The following is an 18,978-nucleotide window of genomic DNA, read 5'->3' on the forward strand; positions in this document are numbered from 1 at the left end:
GTCACGAATGATATTCAATACATATATTTTAAAATTAAAAAAAAAGAAGATTGAGTGTAAAATATTGCACAATACAAGGGAATGTAAAGGGGAGGGGGGTGGGGGGGGGGGGGGGGGGGGCGAGGAGGGGTGTCTGTTTTGTTGCTTTTATCTTTTTTTTTTTTGGTTTTCATTTTCTTTCCTCCAAAAATATGAATTTCCTGTAAGCAGGTTATCTATTCAGGGACAGACAGAAGGACAAAAAATCACAACCAGATGGAAGTTTCATACTACACATGAATTGACTCAATGCTTGCAAATCCAGTATTAATATAGTATCAACTCATTAAGCAGATGTCAACCTGAGGCAATTTCTCAGAGCAAGACTTCGACGTGACTAGGTTCCAACGTTGCTCTTCATTGTGTTTTGCAGATTTACAATTTCTTTTTAAATACTGTCCTTTTCCTCTTCTTTCTTTCTTTCTTTTTTTTTTTTTTTTTTTTTTTTTTTTTTTTTTTGTTTAGTTTTGTTTAGTGTGCTGAAATCAACTACTTGTGTCATAAAATAGTTATCATTCTTTGTGTAAAATATTTTTTAAAAAACCCCATGAAACACAATACACAGCATTTAAAGCAATGATTTCAATGGGCAATGGTTGGGTAGTGTAGTGCCAGAAAAAAAGCAACTCTAACATTAGCTGTGGCATACCTAGTTCTGTCAACGTAGATTCTTGTGAAATAATAGGCCTTAAATAATATAATGATAAATATAAACATTTATATAGCGCATTTCCATGGATTAACCATGCTCAATGCCACTCACAATGTTTAATTTATTCCACCAGCAGGGCACATGGAACCATATTTCCATTTCATATAGTACCAATATCTCCTTATCGCCTGTTCGGCGTCCTCTTTGTACTAATAATCTTACAATATCCATCACTGCCTGTAGTCAGGTAATCATTCACACCTGAGTTGAATGAATAATGTATGCCAAGGACACAACGTCATGAGCAGAATTTTCCATGATCACTGTCACCCGACTTGGATCCACTGAACACGCTGAACTTTTCTTGATTTTTGTGTCAAGACCAGACACCGTACCGTTGAGCCATCGTGCTACTTAATAAAAAAAATGAGTTTTTATATAGCGCAATATCCACTTGAATTCTCAAAGCGCTTTACAAGGAGTACCAGGCCAGCAGCAACACTTAACACACAGGTCGAGACATGGCGCCTGTTAGGCGATATTAATTTTTTTTCGGACAGAAAACGCTGTTAACGGCCTGGTACTCATTTGACACCTGAGTACGATGAGAGAATGTGAGTAAAGAGCCTTTTCCAAGGACTCAACTATGCGCCGAGCGTGGCTCGAACCCAGAACCTTCCGATCCGAAAGAAGGTGCCATTCCACTAGACCACATAGCCGTACTAAACGTCATAGTCGTCGCGAACGTTTTTCTGACTTAAAAATTTTCCCAGGGTTTGGATACCCCTCGGGTGTCCGAAAACTCAGTTGGTAGAGCACTAGTTTCACGCGAGATCGTTTGTTTTAACTCCCTCCCTCCCTCCCCCCACCCTCCCTCCGTCCACCCAGCAGTGGATAGCATCCTATCGAAACGGTAGCAAGCAATTGCTGTTGTCCTTTTCACGTTATAACCGGAATAAAACTCCGGCTCCAAGGCCCTAATGGTTCTGAAGGGCTAACTTTTTCTTTTTATATTTATGTGTTAGAGAGAGAGAGAGAGAGAGAGAGAGAGAGAGAGAGAGAGAGAGAGAGAGAGAGGAGAGAGTGGGAGCAGTGGAGGGGTAGAGATTATAAATGTTAGTATTGGGAAGAGGAAGTGAGGCATTAAAAAAACACGTGAGCTTTTATATAGCGCAATATCCACTAAGCGTGCTCAAAGCGCTTTACCATCAGCAACACAGCGCTGTTAACGGCCAGAAACTCATCTTACACCCGAGTACGGTGAGAGGATATGAGTAAAGAGCATTTTCCAAGGACTCAACTATACACAGAGCGAGGCTCGAACCCAGGACATTCCGATCCGAAAGCAAGTGTCATATCACAAGACCTTATAGCCGCACAATTACCCAACAATACATATTATATCATATTATACACATTCATGTCAACATTGGTATTTGCTCCTCATGCATATAATTTGTGTCCCACTGCATCAAAATGGTATTATGTCGGGTTGAACCAGATGCCAAAATTAAATCATTTGAACGCAATTAGTGCTCTAGGAGAACCCCCTTCTTGAACTGGTGGCTGAAGTCTATTATTGTTACTGGGACAAGGAGCCGCTGGAACCTGTTTTGTCTCTATGGAATCGACACCAACTCCTCCCCCTGCTGCGGATGCTACTGCGGCGATCGCCGACGGTGAGTAGAGTCTGAATGCAGACGACAGGTAGCCTGGGCGGAAGTTGAGAGCGTTGTCAAAACGAGGGTAATTTCCTCCGGCCATTGGTGATGTGATTGGCCATGCCACCGAGGGAATTGTTAGTGGTTGAAAATTAGAGGTTTTGTTGGTGTTGTTGTTGTTGGTATTGTTGTTGTTTTTGTTTGTGTTGATATTTGGAGTTTGATTTCTCTGAGACGCTTCTTTGTCACGCCTCTCTCTTGCCCGTCTGTTTTGGAACCAGATTTTCACCTGCAAGAATGACAAGAGAAAAAAAAAAAGAAACAGAAACATGAATGAATTCGTTATGGTAATCGTGATGACGACGAAGATAATGGTGACAACGGTTGGGATACAAGTTTGGTTGTAAAGATTGTCTATTCACAAGAATCAAAGTCCGAACCTTGTAACAACCGCATCGACTCTCGGCGTTACTAGCTACCTGATCGGAATTTGATATGGTCGGTAGGCATCTAGCCACTTGCTTACCAAGCCTCATTCTTATCTAATAAACAATTCCAGTCATCTGATTATAACATTGATATCTAACCATTTCACCAAAAGAAAGTCATAAGGCGCATAAAGCCAGTGCTTATCCCAGCTTCTATGGAAATAATCAAACCCTTGCTACTTGTTGGACATAACGCTAGTCTATTACAAAGGATTTCCGCCAGCTACCTAAACACTGCTGGGTGGACGGGGAGGGGCGGTGGGAGGGGGTAAATAAGAAAAAAAGAATTCAAATCTGAACCGTACGCTGGATCGATACCGGTCTCATCTCTTCGTGTGTGAAGCCAGTGCTCTACCAACTGAGCAGTCGGGGTCCCCTTTCACCAATAAATAGCGGTAACAGGATTCATTGAAGCCTGGTCATATCACTATTACTGTTAATGTAATATGTCAAGTCCCACTCGAACACCGCATATTATGAAGAGTTGTGACAGAAGTCAATTAAATCTATCCCTTAGAAACGTAGCATCTCTCACTATTCTGTCGCACTCTGAAAAAAAACAAAACAAAACAAAACAAAAAAAAACAAAAAACAAACAAACAAACAAACAAAAAAAAAAAAAAATCCCCAAACATCAACACATTAAAAAAACTCGACCATCAAATATCGGTCGATTAAAATGACCCTGATCTTGTCAAAAAGGGACTTCTTTGAAGTCCCAGATTATTATTATTATTATTATTATTATTATTATTATTATTATTATTATTATTATTATTATTATTATTATTATTATCATCATCTTCATGTATTTTTTTTTCACTTAAAATCGGGAAAAACTCCACCTAGGAGGACTCACTGCTTCCTGGAGACCGTTTAACAAGTTACAACCAATTGAAATACAACACGTGAGTTATATAATGATAGATGATTGACGTGGAGACATAATATTATTATCATACACGCTTTTTTTCACATTTTAACCAGAAAACGTTTGGCTACTCCTTATATCAAACTATTAAAAAGATCCCAAATATGTAAAAAGAAAAAAAATTAAAATCCCAGACTCCAATAAAATTTGTTTAATTTTGACTTAACTATGACAAATTTGCTGTCATTTTAATTGATAGCTATGAAGAGTACACGTTGTCTGGTCAAATTTGTAAAAAGTTGTTTTTCTGGTGAACGGGAGATTAATGCAATCATGAGCTATTATTAAGACTGACGAATCGTGATGAAGATGTCGCCAGATAGGCGTGTTTGTACCAAAATGGGCGTTGCGAAAATTATAATTAATCCTTCATAGGCGAGATTGAGTTTTATTTAAACCGGTCATGTCTCCCAGGCAAACGTACTTTGACATAAAAGATTTAAAAAATATGTTTTGACGAGAAAAAATGTTAGTTTAAATATAGATCGATGGTAAAACATCATCAACAAAAATAAAATATTTAAAAATTAAAAAAAATAAATAAATACATAAAAAAACAACAATCAAACCTGGGATTTCTTTAAGGTTACATGTTTGGGATTTATGACACATTGGCAATCATTTTGATAGATTAGAAATAAAAGTGATCTGAACAACGCCTACTAATCCGCAGGTCTGATGCTCATTGTTGTTATGGAAATACTCTCAAACCAAAGCAGCATATTCTCCAGTACAATTACAATATGACAATGTTAAATCAAACCCATAATAATTGCGTTAGGTTATTAGTTATCAGGCCTGTTCATATGTGCACCTAACGACAATAAATAAATAAATAAATAAATAAATAAATACAATAAAATAATTAAGTAAATAAAACAAATAAATAGATTAATAAATATATAAGAACATAAACAAATAAATAAATAAAAATTAGTTCATTAACAAAATGTGTTTAGACAGACTACAGAACCCCTGTTAATCATCTAGTGAAAACTGCAGATTTAACTATTTTCACAAAGAAAGCGAAGCGATGTCCAAATCTCATTGCTCCCTCTCTCTCTCTCTCTCTCTCTCTCTCTCTCTCTCTCTCTCTATATATATATATAATATAATATATATATATATATATATATATATATATATTATATATATATATATCTGTCTATCTATCTCTCTTGTCTATCACTCTATCTTTTTCTTTCTCTCTATCTACCCTCTCCTTCTCCTCCTCCTCCTCCTCCTCCTCTCTCTCTCTCTCTCACTCACTCACTCTGCCTAGCTCTCTACCTATCTCTTCCTATCGCTCTATATCTATATTTATCTCTATCTCGCTAACTCTCTCTCTCTATCTATATATATTTCTCTAACTTTCTTTACCTCTCTTTCTCGCTCTCCCTATTTCTCTCTCTCTCTCTCTCTCTCTCTCTCTCTCTCTCTCTCTCTCTCTCTCTCTCTCTCTCTCTCTTCACACATGCACTTCTTGCGAAAACGGTAAGACAACGATGTCGAGATTAGATTATAATCGAACCCTGCCATTGAAGGGTTAATGTCCTAGTTTAATTTTCTGTTGTACCCACACACACTCTGTCATTCGTTAATGAAGTAGGCAAAAATGGTTGATTCCAATTGTCTCAAAATCTTGATTTTAAATATAATCTTTTAAATTTCAGATTTCTTTATGCAACTATTTGTTCTTCGTTGATTTAATCTAAAAGCGAGTAATTAAAACACATTCGTTCATAACGAACATTTAAAATATAACTTGAAATTAAGGTCGATTCTCTTCGCCCTCGCCATGATTTTACTGATTTGCTTTCGAAATATCGTCAATATTATTTTTATTTTTATTAAGATAAAGAAAGAATTCAAACTGAATTAGTTACGTTTGCATGGTATAATGATATAAATTAGTCTCTGATGACCAGCTGTGACAGGAAAACATCTCAAATCACAAGGGAAAATCAGGTAGGACTTTGAAATAATTAACTGCAGAAAGGGAGGATTTGACCCAGTTAAGGCACCGCGGGCAGCTCAAGTTCTCAAAAGAATCGTCCACTCTCGTTTTGGACATTAATTCAATTCACTCACAGTTAGCTCAAGACAAACTACCCCCCCCCCCCCCCCCAATTAAAAGGAGAAAACAAACAAACAAACAAAAAACATCAACAAACCGCAACAATAAAAAAAAAATAATAGAAAAACAAATTAAAAAGGAAAACAAGAAAAAAAACAACAAATTATTATTATTATTATTATTATTATTATTATTATTATTATTATTATTATTATTATTATTATTATTATTATTATTATTATTATTATTATTATTATTATTATCATTATTATTATTATTATTATTATTATCATTATTATTATTATTATTATTATCATTATCATTATTATTATTATATTATTATTATTATTATTATCGTCATTATTATTAATATCTTCATTATTATTATTATTATTATCGCCATTATTATTAATATCATTTAAATAAATAATGATGAATTCCCTTCATTCATTCTTAAGGGGAAATTTATATCATATTATATTTAGGGTCTATTCCAAGGGAAGACAGGAATAACCCAAGCGCCAGCCGAAATGCAGTGCCGCCAAGTGAGCTAAGGCGTGGTGACGTGCTCAAGGCCATACAGCGCGGCTAGTAGTCGAACTCGGTACCTTTCGGGTACGAAGCAAGGGCCGTACCATTGAGCAATGCTGTCGTTTGTTATTATTGTTATCATTATCATTATCATCATTATTATTAATCGAATGCTTTGAGTCGATATTATTTTTATTCTATCAATGTCATGTTTAAAAACAAAATCGGGGTCAGTGACACTGGACTGGAGTGTATGAATGAGTAGCGTTCAGTAGGCAACAGCATATAATATTATTGTAAAAGCCTTTAGAACAAAAAGATGCCCTGCGAGGCGACTGGTACTGTATAAAATTGAAATAGCTTTCATTCTTGGAGAATAGATTAACCATCGTGAGCACCGGTAAACGTTGGAGTTACGTTACATTAATGTCTTTACATGACATACGAGCTTTGCGTACCATGTTTTATTTAATTTTGGGCGGATCAGACCTCTGATAATAATATTATTATGATCAGAGGTCTGATCTGCCCAAAATTAAATAAAACATGGTAGGCCTACGCAAAGCTCGTATGCATGTCGACTTCAGAGTTTTGATCTGCCGAATGTGAAAATCGGGACTTCAGAAGTTTGATCCGCCGACCATCGATATGTGAAAGTGGAATAAGAGATTGAATCCGTAATGACGGCACTCTGTATCTGAAGCTGGAAAATAGTGCCGCATTCAAATAATTAAATTTTTTTGTCATTGTAGAAAAGTTCTAGAATATTACATACTATCATGTCAGTCCTATAGTAATCTATCTTCGTATTAAAATCCACACACTCATCTTCCAGCTAAGTCAAAGATACAAAGTATTGCTGAAACTTAAAAATAAGTGTCAATATCATTACACTTCTATGATTTATTTTTAAAATAATTAAATCCCCGTTTTCTTGTCTATAATTATGTGGATAAAGTGCGTTCTTAAAACTGATAGCAACATTGGCGTCAAATATATCGTCTAAAACAATTTAATAAAGTGAAGTTTAACTTCGGAGTTCTGTGATGTTAATCAAACTAGCGGTTGCTTGCTCCCTAGGTGCACATATAAACAAATAAGTAACACGTCACTTGCTACCCGTAAAATAAGACGCTGATCTATGGTTTAAAAATGTTTTCTGACAGATCTAACAGCTTTCCAATCACTATGGTTGAAATTAAATAGAAGAAAAAAAAAAAAAAAAAAAAAAAAAAAAACAACTAATAAAACAACCAAAATCCTAATGGACCTCGGACCAATATCGGCCGCTTTGCTACTACTGTGACCTCTTTACCAATTGGGCTATCGGAGTACTTTTCCTCCTTACAAAACATGTATCTAGTTTTTGTAAGTCTGTTTCATCATTCTCTATCACAACGTAAGCAGAAAGAAGCCACTTTTCTTCATGTTACGTTTAATTCTGTATAAATCAATAAATTACGGATAGTATCTATTCAGAACGAAAAATGATAAAAATGTTGGTCTTCAGGTTGGCAGGGTGGATAACTGTAAAACTGTGGACAAAACATAGGAGGAAATACGATCGTGACGCATGTCATCTGCACGTGAACAGACACGAACGAGTCTTAAACATTATAAACAAATGGACACAATCCCGTCCTTGTGCATACCAAACCGATACCCGATACGAAATATTACCCAGTTCCTTTCTTCAATTTTATCATTCTTAACAATACAAGACTACCTTCAAGATTTGAAAATGGGCCAGGCTTCCAATTCGGCACATCCGGTTGAAGCCCACGAGTCAAAAGACGACGGAAGACCCAAATTTTAAACAGATAATTATTCGGTTCTTCCCGGTAATTTTCGGCAATAAGCGTCCAGCTCTTCGTACATTTGTTACTTCGGTCTTTTGTCCGCGGACACACGCCACACAAAACTATGACAGTTGTGGTATTGCGACTTGGAGTCGTCGAAGACGGTCAAAAGGAACAGAAAACGTTGAAACCTGAACCGTGACCAACGCTTGTTTTCGTGTTTGGACCACAAACCCCCTGGTTCATCTTACTGTTGTTAAATGGTTTTAGGTTTAGGCGACCTCAAAGGTGTGTTTAATCAGAGGCTTTTCTTTCCACGCCCCTTGACCATTAACGCCCGTTCGTGTTTAATCAACAATCAACTCAACGCCAGTTTATCATGTTATAGAAGGCGTCAGGCGTAGAGGTCAGAGATTCAAGTTCACTTGAGGTGTTAAGCTTGTTACACGTTTTGTTTTATAATATAGGAATATTACTTTAACACCTAAGAGAACACAATTTGCTTTTGACAGGTAGTAAGAGCACTAACCTCACAGATTTGGAAAATGTTGATTAAAAAAAAAGAAAGAACGAAAGAAAAGATTCTAATTAGCCTGTAGCGCCGTCCTTCTCCAGCGAGGAGATTTCGACACCATTAATCACTCACCCCACCAATTAATTATCTCTCGCATTTCGAAAGCAAAACTCGTGGGGTGGTGTGGGATGGAGAGACAATTTAACTAGCATTGAGATTTTTATGAAAATCTTGCGTTAAGATTTGACTTTTTTTTTTCATTGGATTATATTTTCATATTATTGTTGTTTAATTTCTCTATTATCATTATCCCTCTTTCCCTCCACATTTGGACCATTATAGAAAAGACCAAAAAACCGACATTTGAACATTTTGCCTTGGCCCTTTCACAACGTCACCATCCGGACCTTCTATACCTTAAACAGGCCATAGTTTGGAGCGGTAGGAGTAAAAATGTTGTTTTAAATACGTGTTAGTATTTTATAGCACACCTACCAATTCTCAAATCTCCGACTTTCTTAAGATTTCCAGTGCAACTACATGGACAACACCATATGACAATGGGCCTTTCTTTCAAATTCTCCTTAGTTTATGATGAAAACCCCCGGGTCCCTGATTTTAAGTTCAACATCTCAACATGTAAAGTACGAGGTCTAATCAAATGACATCCCTAAATAGTAATCCTTCCGAGCCATTAGGCCGATGGAGTCAACTTTTGCTCCAGTTTCTGCAATTTTAAACAGACCTTTCAAATAAGACGCCAGTACTTTACGCCAGATCTAGAAGATCCAGTTACCCAACCATTGCTGTCTGAACAGGGTGGTCAGAGAAAATATCAAGCGCCGACCCCCACCCCAGCCGCGAATTCTGGTCCTTTTGCTTATGAAGGGAGTATTCTACCATTAAGCTATTAGACGTGAAAATATCACCAAAATCACCGAAGACAACAGAAAGCCGTCAGCTGAAATAAGGAGAGCTGCCGAGACGGCCCGATCCTTAGATCGTAAAAGCGAAAGGCAGTACAATAAGAGAAGAGAAAGGACGGTAACTTATATTCCTTGTGTGTAAAAAATGCATTAAACAGAACTGCCTACTATTGCGAAAAATTGATAGAATTGCGAAATTTCGGCTCTATTTTCAGAAATTCATGAGCATCTTAAAGCCATTAAAGCTAAGTGTAAATGAATGTTTGGTACCAGGGTATATATTATAAAGGATATTGAAGTGTTATTTAATCCTCGTGAGGGTACATTATAGATCTATAATGTTAACTTTAGCGTCTATAATTTTTATGTCTTGAAAACTACGGAATGTTTACATTTTCAACTAGGCAAGTCTGATTATAGTTAAGTATTAGGGAGAAAGGGATTATTCCGAGAGATCAACTAGTTGAGCAACCACTTCACAAAGTATATCGGTACAGTTTTCGGGTGCAGTGAAGGTTGTTTTAAAAATGTGTTTTTTTTTTTTGTTTTTTTTTTTTTTGTTTTTTTTTTGTCGTCTTTTTTGTTTTGTTTGAAAAACCGTATAACCACCCCCCCCCCCCCCCCCCACATACACACACACAAAAACAAACAAAAAAAAACCCCAAAAAAACAAACAATCAAAAAAAACAATAAAAAACAAACAAACAAACAACAAAAAACAAACAAACATTTTTAAAACATTGTTAGATCTGACGGAGCGTACTCATACTCCACGATCGACTAGCATCCTGTCCTAAGGATGTCAAGGAAATGATACGACCAGTGTAACGCAATATAAACCAGGGAAAACTCTGGCTCTGTGAGTTTTATGGCTTGGAATTGCCCCCCCCCCCCCCCCCCCCCCTCCCTCTCAAGTATGGTTAGTTTGATAATATAACCGTTTTAATATCATTTAAAGAGATTTGTTTATTTTCTTGTAGTGCCCATGCATGGGAGAAAGAATGTGGAGAGAGAGAGAGAGAGAGAGAGAGAGAGAGAGAGAGAGAGAGAGAGAGAGAGAGAGAGGGGGGGGGGGAGAGAAGAGAGTTCATGAATGAATGAAATTTGAATATCCTATCTTCTCGTGTGCAGCCGACGTCAGCTATGATCACTACTCTCAAATGAAACTCATTGACCGGTCTCAAGCAACCGACTTGTACCAGATCATCGTATTGTCGGGTGGACAATGGCCAGTTGAAAAATGGACTCTACCGGACTCCTTACTCCACCTGACAGAGACAAATGACGCTGCGGAAGTGTGCTATCATCATCGGAGTGGTGTTAGCTACCATCAAAGTCTTTATCTTTGCCGCATCTGCTCTTGATAACTATCTCTTCTGCCATTCGGCCGTCACCTCACAAACCTATTGGACATAATCACATGGTGTGGATAGCGTGCTGTATCTCTAAGACAGGGAAATTTGCGGCACTCATCTTACCGTATATCATGAATGAATGAATGAATGAATGAATGGAATAGTGAATGAATAAATAAATGGATGAATGAATGAATGAATGAATGAATGAATGAAATAGTGAATGAATAAATAAATGGATGAATGAATGAATGAATAAATAACTGAATAGATGAATAAGTGAATAAATGAATATATGAATGAGAATGGATGCATGCATGAATGAATGGATGGAATAATAAATGAATGAATGAATGAATGAATATGTATCTTTATATAGTGCATATTATAACTACACCCAATACGCTTCATAACGCTGTATATATTCCCTTACGAGACAAAAATTAAGATTTCATGCAGTGCCGGTTGCATGTCTTGAATCAACAACAGTCATAACAACGGCTTGTTGATGTCCTTCCTATTATAGTATACGTCACTGTCATGCATTTATCTACTCCTGGGCCGAGTGGGCAATCGTAAATAAACCGTCTTGACAACAAAATGCAAGTTTCAGAGTCTACTACTGTCGTCTCGGTCCCCACCCAATCGGTCGTGACCACCTTTGACTAAAATACGGTTCTGCAAGGCAAACCACAAACCTCTCGTGAGATGACAAAAGCTCTTTTCTCAATTTGGCCAGAAAACATTTGTTTAATATAACAACAAAATTAGACGACCTTGAGTTGAACATTTGAAGATTACAACAGTCTTTCAGGGCCATTAGGCCCGTGTAGCCGAAGTTTATCCCGGTTTATATAGCGTGAAACTGACAATAGCAATCGATTGTTACCCTTTGGATAGGACGTTCGTTCATCGCAAAGTACTTTTCGCCAGATCTAAGACCCAGCTATCCATTCACTGCATGGTGGACAGGGGGGGGGGGGGGGGGGGGGCAGAAAAAAAAATCTCAACTTCACCCGAGATTGATCTCGGTCCCTTTGCTTGTGAAGCGAGTGCTCTACCGACTGAGCAAAAATTAAAACATAAAACTCCTTATAATCATCTCCAAGGGGAACTTTGTATTTACGGTCAATCCCAAGGGAAGCCTGGAATATCTACGGCGTCAACCGAAGTGCAGTGCTGCAAAGTGAGCTTGAGTGAGGTGACTTGGTCAAGTCAAGGCCACATAACGCGACGGGAGTCGAACTCAGTACCTTTAGGTTACGAAGCAGAGACTATACCGCTGCGCCTCACTGCCCTACTACTGGTGTTAAAACAAAGCGTTGTGAAGAAATAATTATCTTTGGGGGGGGGGGGGGGGGGGGGGGGGGGGGGGGGAGAAAAACAGGGTCGGGGGGCAAAAAGCCAATGTTAAATTTTTGCTAATAAAAACAGAATTGTTACACATCTAAAGATTATAAAACTATTTTTTTTTTTTTTAAGATTGATTGAAGAGTAACTTGCGACCCTTTTCTAATTAAGGATTATTTTATCATCCGTTGACTCAGATGATTATTTAGAAAATCTGATAGGGCATAATGATCGGTCATTTGACGAAGGAAATGTCGAATAACACCGATTTAGATGAGTTGGCAGATTGTCTTTTATCTGCAACAGTGATAATATATAGTATAGTAAATATGGGGCGACGTAGCTCAACGATACGGTCTTTGCTTCGAACCCGAAAGGTACCGAGTTCAATCACCCGCCGCTGCGCTGTGTGGCCTGAACATGTCACCTCGCCCTAGCACAATTTGCGGAGTTACGCTGCGACCGACGCCTGGGTTATTCCAGTCTTCCCTTGGAATAGACCCTAGAGACAAATATCCCCTATGGGATGAATAAAGGGAATTTCATTTTTTAGTTTATTTTATTATTTTTAACCCCCCCCCCCAAAAAAAAAAACAAAAAAAAACCAAACAAATAACTAAAAACAAAACAAACACCACAGCAACGACAGAATCGTCGATCTATGTATCAGCCACCTCATCTGCAAGAATTTTTGTTACAAAATCAAAATGAAAAATGAAAATTGACTTTTTCCCGTGAAAATGTGAGGTTTTTTACTAGTCAAAACAAAAACTTGTCCCACATAATCATTTAGTAACTCATCACTAAAACACTGTTGTTGGGCTGATAACTCTTGTGTGTATTTATCATTTCTTATTACTCTATACGGTTACTAAACTTGTATCCGAAAAACCATCAAAAAGACAACAACAACAACAAAAAAAAAAAAGACTTTCGGACAGAAAAAGACCATGAAGCTGGGATTTATCCCGGTTTCTATAGCGTTAATCATAATCATTATCATCATCATCATCATCATCATCATCATCATCATCATCATCATCATCATCCTCATCAACCTCATCATCAGTATTATCATCATCATCATCACCATCATCATCATTATTATGATAAATTTCACATTACGCATAACACTTAGAAGCCGAACATTGTTGACAGATCATGTGTTCGAAGAAAGATGAAATTTGATCCGTTTTAATTATAACATTAGAGATAGGAATACATCAATTATTCCTTTTAATCATGGTTATGTGAGCGCACCAGAATTCTACTCGATTGAGTGCTATTTCATTCTAACTGCACTGACTCTGATTAACCAACTTGTATTGAATCTTCAGCATAATTAGGTATTCTTTTTTAAAGTCTTTTTTTTTTCCTTATATTATTCCGTATCTCACCCCTTTGTGTACTCAAGAAACCAGGACGAATCAAAAAGATTCTTTTACTTGGTTGACTCTTGATTGATTTCTGGATCCAAATGTCATTTGATTAACAAAATATTTAATTTCGTATGCCTTACTGACTTGGTTTTGTTTTAGGTTTTTAAAATAGTCTTTGCTTTGTTCCTGTTTCTTTTTCTCCTATCCTTCGTTGATGATAACATTGACATAACCGATAAATACATAAAAAATCATAATGCTATCATTTGATGAAGCATTCTTATGAATGGCCGTCTCTGTTTGACATTTAGATTTTCTTGGCTTTATGATTAGATAAAATATATTCTCCTGATTTGTTTGTTGTTGTTGTTTTTTTCGGTATAACTTTTTCGGGGGTTATTTTGCTTAATTTTAGACGTAATGATGTTTTCACGAATGCGATATATTTTTCAACGGTCCTCATTAGCATTAGCAATTTTTTAAAATATTTTTGTAGTGATATTCTTTTTTTCATATTTTCTTTCATTCTAATTATGTATTTATTAATCTATTTATTTATATATTAATATATTTATTTATTCATTCATTCATTTCATTACTTGATTACTTCCCGATCAGTACTGCAAATTTTATCTGTCATTTGCAGATAAAGTTTACTCATTTAGATTTGCATCACAATATTATTTGGATAAAATAATCATAAATAATCATAAAGGGAACATCTTCAACGACAAGACTCAAACCAAGAAGACCTTTCCATCTAACAAAAAATGGCAGACTTCAGTGTGGAGTAGAACTGGAGAGATATGTGGAACAGGGAAACACCAAATGGAGGAAACATCATGAAAGATCCCACTAAAAGAATGCCTGCATTCCATAACGCCAGGAAATACTGGGTTTCCTCAAATCGCCTCTTAACAGGAAATGGCAGAACTGTATCAAACATGTGCAGATGGAAACTTGGGAAAAGTGATGCCTGCGGGAAATGTCAGGCAGGTCCAGAGACCAGCGATCACATCGTCCTCCATTGTCCAGTAACTAAACTTGAAGGTGGCTATAAAACAGTCCTTAGGGGGGAGGAAGACTTTCGAAGCTGGGTTGACGAAATGAATTTGGAGGTGTAGCCATACGCTACTACTACTATTATTTGGATTGATTTTGACAAGTTTATTTAACTTTCCAAACTACACTGTCCGTCTTTGACAAAACATCTTTATTTTCATTAATGTTGATATATTGAAATGACCTTCACCCTTCCTAAAACTCTCAAGGCCGAGACTTTATTAGATGATGTTATGTAAACAAACCGGCGTGTAATAAAATTTACAGGGAACCGTTTGAACTATTAATTCAGTTGAGGTGTGAACGTTTCCATTTTGATAATCAGGCATGGAAGTTCAAGATCACAATGATGCCACGGGATGAAAGCGTGAGCTTGTTCTACATTGCTTAAATTGTGTTGAAAACTAATTTAATGTTAAGACAGACATTCACCATCGCGACTTTACCGTTGATTAATTAATAGTTTCGATTTGCTGACAAATCATTTTCCAGATCTTTCCTCAGAATCGTGTGATAATGGTACTTATAGATATAACAACTTTTTGGTAATTCACATTCATAATGAATAATTTGATTTTTCTCCCTTTTTCTCTTTTATTTCATCAATGTGTGCAAATCTACGTGGACAAATTAGTACACGTGGGTGCAAGTAGATCAGGGCCCGTTTTCATGAACGAGGACTAGTAAATGACGATCTAGTTTTAGGCCCAAACGAAGCAAGTGACTAAAAAAATCGGATTTTATGAACGCTTTCTTGTCTCGAATTCGATAGTCTTTGCCTAGAAGTGGGCGTTGTCAGGACAGTGACAAATTTGGCTATTTTGTTTGGGTAACATCCCCTCTCTACTACACGAAGGCAGGTAAGATACACCCGCTTTCATACTTACAACGCAAAAGATTTCCAAAGAGGAGATTAGTAACACACGTGATATTGATTGTCGACTATTATAGACTACAATGATGTTCATCGTCGACTGTCAATTCTATATTGAGGCCAATGGCAGTTTCATTGAGACGACTAACGCCGAGATTGAAACGAAACTCAAAGAAATCGAACAAAAAACAAACAAAAAACAAAAACAAAAACAACAAATTTTTTTTGTGTTGTTCTTTGACGCAAACCCTTTGATTTCGGAGTCTTTCGTTCAATCTCAACTCACGAGCCGATAGATTCAGTGTTTTTTTTAGTTTTTGCTCACAAAAATATGTACTTTCGAAATCTGCACTTATCTTATAGTTTTTTTCAAAGCCAGTGCCAATGGCAACAGGACACTTTTTGCCTCTGTCATTCGTAACCGACGTATTTTCTTTCCGAATCGAAGCGCACTCACTCTAAAAATAGCTGCTATCTTGTTGACGCTATGACGTTTCCTAATAACTAGATTCAGACTAAAGCATGGGGTCTTGCCTCAGCAAATGATTAAAACTTGGCCAAACTTAGTCCGAAGGTGCCGTGATTTTAGTCCCTGACTTGCTTAGTCAGCTCACTTGAAATCTGATTTTTTCGAGTCATTGACTAAAGTCAGAGGTAGCCAGAAAACTAAGCGTTAGTCCGCGTTCATGAAAACGGCCTCTGAGGTACCTCGGGGAACGGCTATAAGACAATTATATTTTCTCAAGATGTACATATATGCAGGTTTGAAACCGAACGCAATTTGTCCTAGTTGTTTTAGGACTGTTGTGATGGACAATAGCACAATCTTGTACCTGCTTCTGAGCGACATTGAAACTTATAACCGCATTACAGACTATCCGTGTCAGGAAAAGATCATATTTTTCTTTGCTCTACATCAATAGAAATATTCAATCTGACTGAGTCATTCAGTATACTTAGAAGAAGAAGAAGAAGAAGAAGAAGAAGAAGAAGAAGAAGAAGGAGGAGGAGGAGGAGGAGGAGGAGGAGGAGGAGGAGGAGGAGGAGGAGGAGGAGGAGGAGGAGGGGAGAGAGAAGAGAGAAGAGAAGAAGAAGAAGAAGAAGAAGAAGAAGAAGAAGAAGAAGAAGAAGAAGAAGAAGAAGAAGAAGAAGAAGAAGAAGAAGAAGAAGAAGAAGAAGAAGAAGAAGAAGAAGAAGACTATAAAATTCTGTATAGATTTATCAAATGCTAACAATAAATAAAAAGCAAAGAGATTAGTGTACTCCCCCTCCCCCCCCCCCCCCCAAAAAAAAAAAAAAAAAAAAAAAGAAAGAAAAATAAGACTAAAAGAATTAAGTTTTAAAAACCTTTTTTGTTGTTGTATAGAATGCAAAGGTTCTAAATAGACATTACTCACCCGTGTTTCCGTGAGGCTCAGCGCCGTGGACAGTTCCACGACATCCATGCTGCTTAGGTAGTGGGTGCGCCGGAACTTCTCCTCCAGTACTGACACCTGGTGGGGAGTGAACGGAACTCGAGGATTTCTGCCCAGCTTCCTTTTCTTGGTCACTGCTTTTTTGGTTCCTGTCGAAATCAAAGATTAAAAAAACAAAGAGTGAAAATCATCACAGTATGAATCGATAAGTAAGTAATTTAATAAATGGACGAAAACTCAGAATCAATTAATGAGGGCTTGGTACTCATTACTCATAATGCACGTATAGATGTAGATATGTGGATGTGGTAAGAACGGTAGGTAAATGACATCGTCGTCGTCGTCCTCGTCATCATCATCATCATCATCATCATCATCATCATCATCATCATCATCATCATCATCATCATTATCACCATCAGCATCATCATTATCACCATCATCATCTTCTTCATCATCATCATCATCATCATCATCATCATCATCATCATCATCATCATCATCATCATCGTCATTGTCGTCGTCATCGTCGTCGTCATCGTCATAATCAACAACACCTTTCTATCTATCATAATATTGTATCGTATCGTTTAAGAGCTAATAGGTTTTAAAAACCTTTAAATGTTCCGTGAAACTTTTATGCATAGATACAATTTATCAAAGTTATTTAAATGACATTCTTTGTTATCATCTTTATCACTGGCAACATCATAATCACTATATACCAATATAATCATCGACTACCAACATCCATACACTCGTCGTTCTCACAGGTCAACCCTTAGTTGTCAATTTTATCACTTTCAACGATATTATTGTTATAATTGTAAAAAGTCTGCTTCTGTTGACTAATAAATGACGAAACCTGTAACGGCCAGAAGTTAGATTGCCTAATGTTAGAAAATCAAAAGTAAAATCCAATCCAGCCCTGAAAGGGTTAAATAAATCTATATTTATCACAAACCATCCTTACGGTGTATTTTTGGAGGGTGGTATCGAGTACACTGAAGCCACTGGTATTTGGCCGATGCATCATTCAGGTCGAACTTGGAATACCCGGACACAAACGATACTTCGTCATTAGGATCGGGACCATTGGGGCCAGCTGCTGTGTCATCGACATCCACATCGATATATTCATCATCGTCGTCATCTTCCTCGTCGTCAACGACATCTTCTTCTTCATAATCCTCATCACAAAAGGGATGCGTAGCTGTTGTCATGGATGGCCTGTGGTGAGAGTAACTCCGATGAAACACGGCGCTGTAGCCACTGCAATCCGCATCCCGCACAGCAGATTGATGGTGATACATTTTTGAGAAGTTTGTGGTACTTTTGTTTGAATCGTTCCTGAAATTATTTAAACCTAAGATACGCTCGATGGAAAATGTAAGTTCTGGTTTTCCTGTGACAGGAATTTGGGAGTTTGGGCTTAACTGAGGATTGGAGTTTGAGTTAAGCTCGAAGCTTCCATCTCTGTTACAGTCTCGACCGGTACGACAGTCTATCGCATGAGGAGGAGGGGAGGGGGTCTGTTCAAATTTGGGCTCTCGTTTTATTTCAGACATTTTTCCTTTTACCTATTTTGCTTTTTAAAAAAACAATGTTTCTTACTGGCTAGAATCAAAATTTTAGACTGAAATAATTTTTTAAAAAAAGAAAGACTACGTATATTATGTTTAACAGAAATTAGTAGATCCTGTTCCTGGTACTCTCTGTATGGTGGTAATTTGACTTTTTCATCTGAATCGATTAGAAACTGTCTTGATTATTGTTGTTTTCTCCAAATCAAACTACCCGAGGACAATTTGTATGGTTGAAGACAAGGACAATATCAGTTGCAAAATGCTCCAGTTCTTCCGTCTGTCATCTGCCACGCTGAAATAAATGAAGAAATCAGGAATTGGTGTCATGTACAACATGGA

General features: G+C 37.1%; 1 protein-coding gene across 1 annotated transcript; it reads right to left on the bottom strand.

The window, feature by feature from the left end:
- Positions 1-467: 467 nt before the first annotated feature.
- Positions 468-18,931, bottom strand: LOC144965467 (uncharacterized). The gene is made up of 3 exons (XM_078900841.1): positions 18,027-18,931; positions 17,036-17,202; positions 468-2,641 (listed from the first exon to the last, which is right to left on the bottom strand). The coding sequence occupies exons 1-3, from the start codon at positions 18,619-18,621 to the stop codon at positions 2,207-2,209; spliced, it is 1,197 nt and encodes a 398-aa protein (XP_078756967.1). The 5' UTR covers positions 18,622-18,931; the 3' UTR covers positions 468-2,206.
- Positions 18,932-18,978: the final 47 nt, after the last annotated feature.

This window comes from Berghia stephanieae, chromosome 1, assembly GCF_034508935.2.
Source record: "Berghia stephanieae isolate SIO BIC M18660-M18661 chromosome 1, UCSD_Bste_1.3, whole genome shotgun sequence".
NCBI lineage: Eukaryota > Metazoa > Mollusca > Gastropoda > Nudibranchia > Aeolidiidae > Berghia > Berghia stephanieae.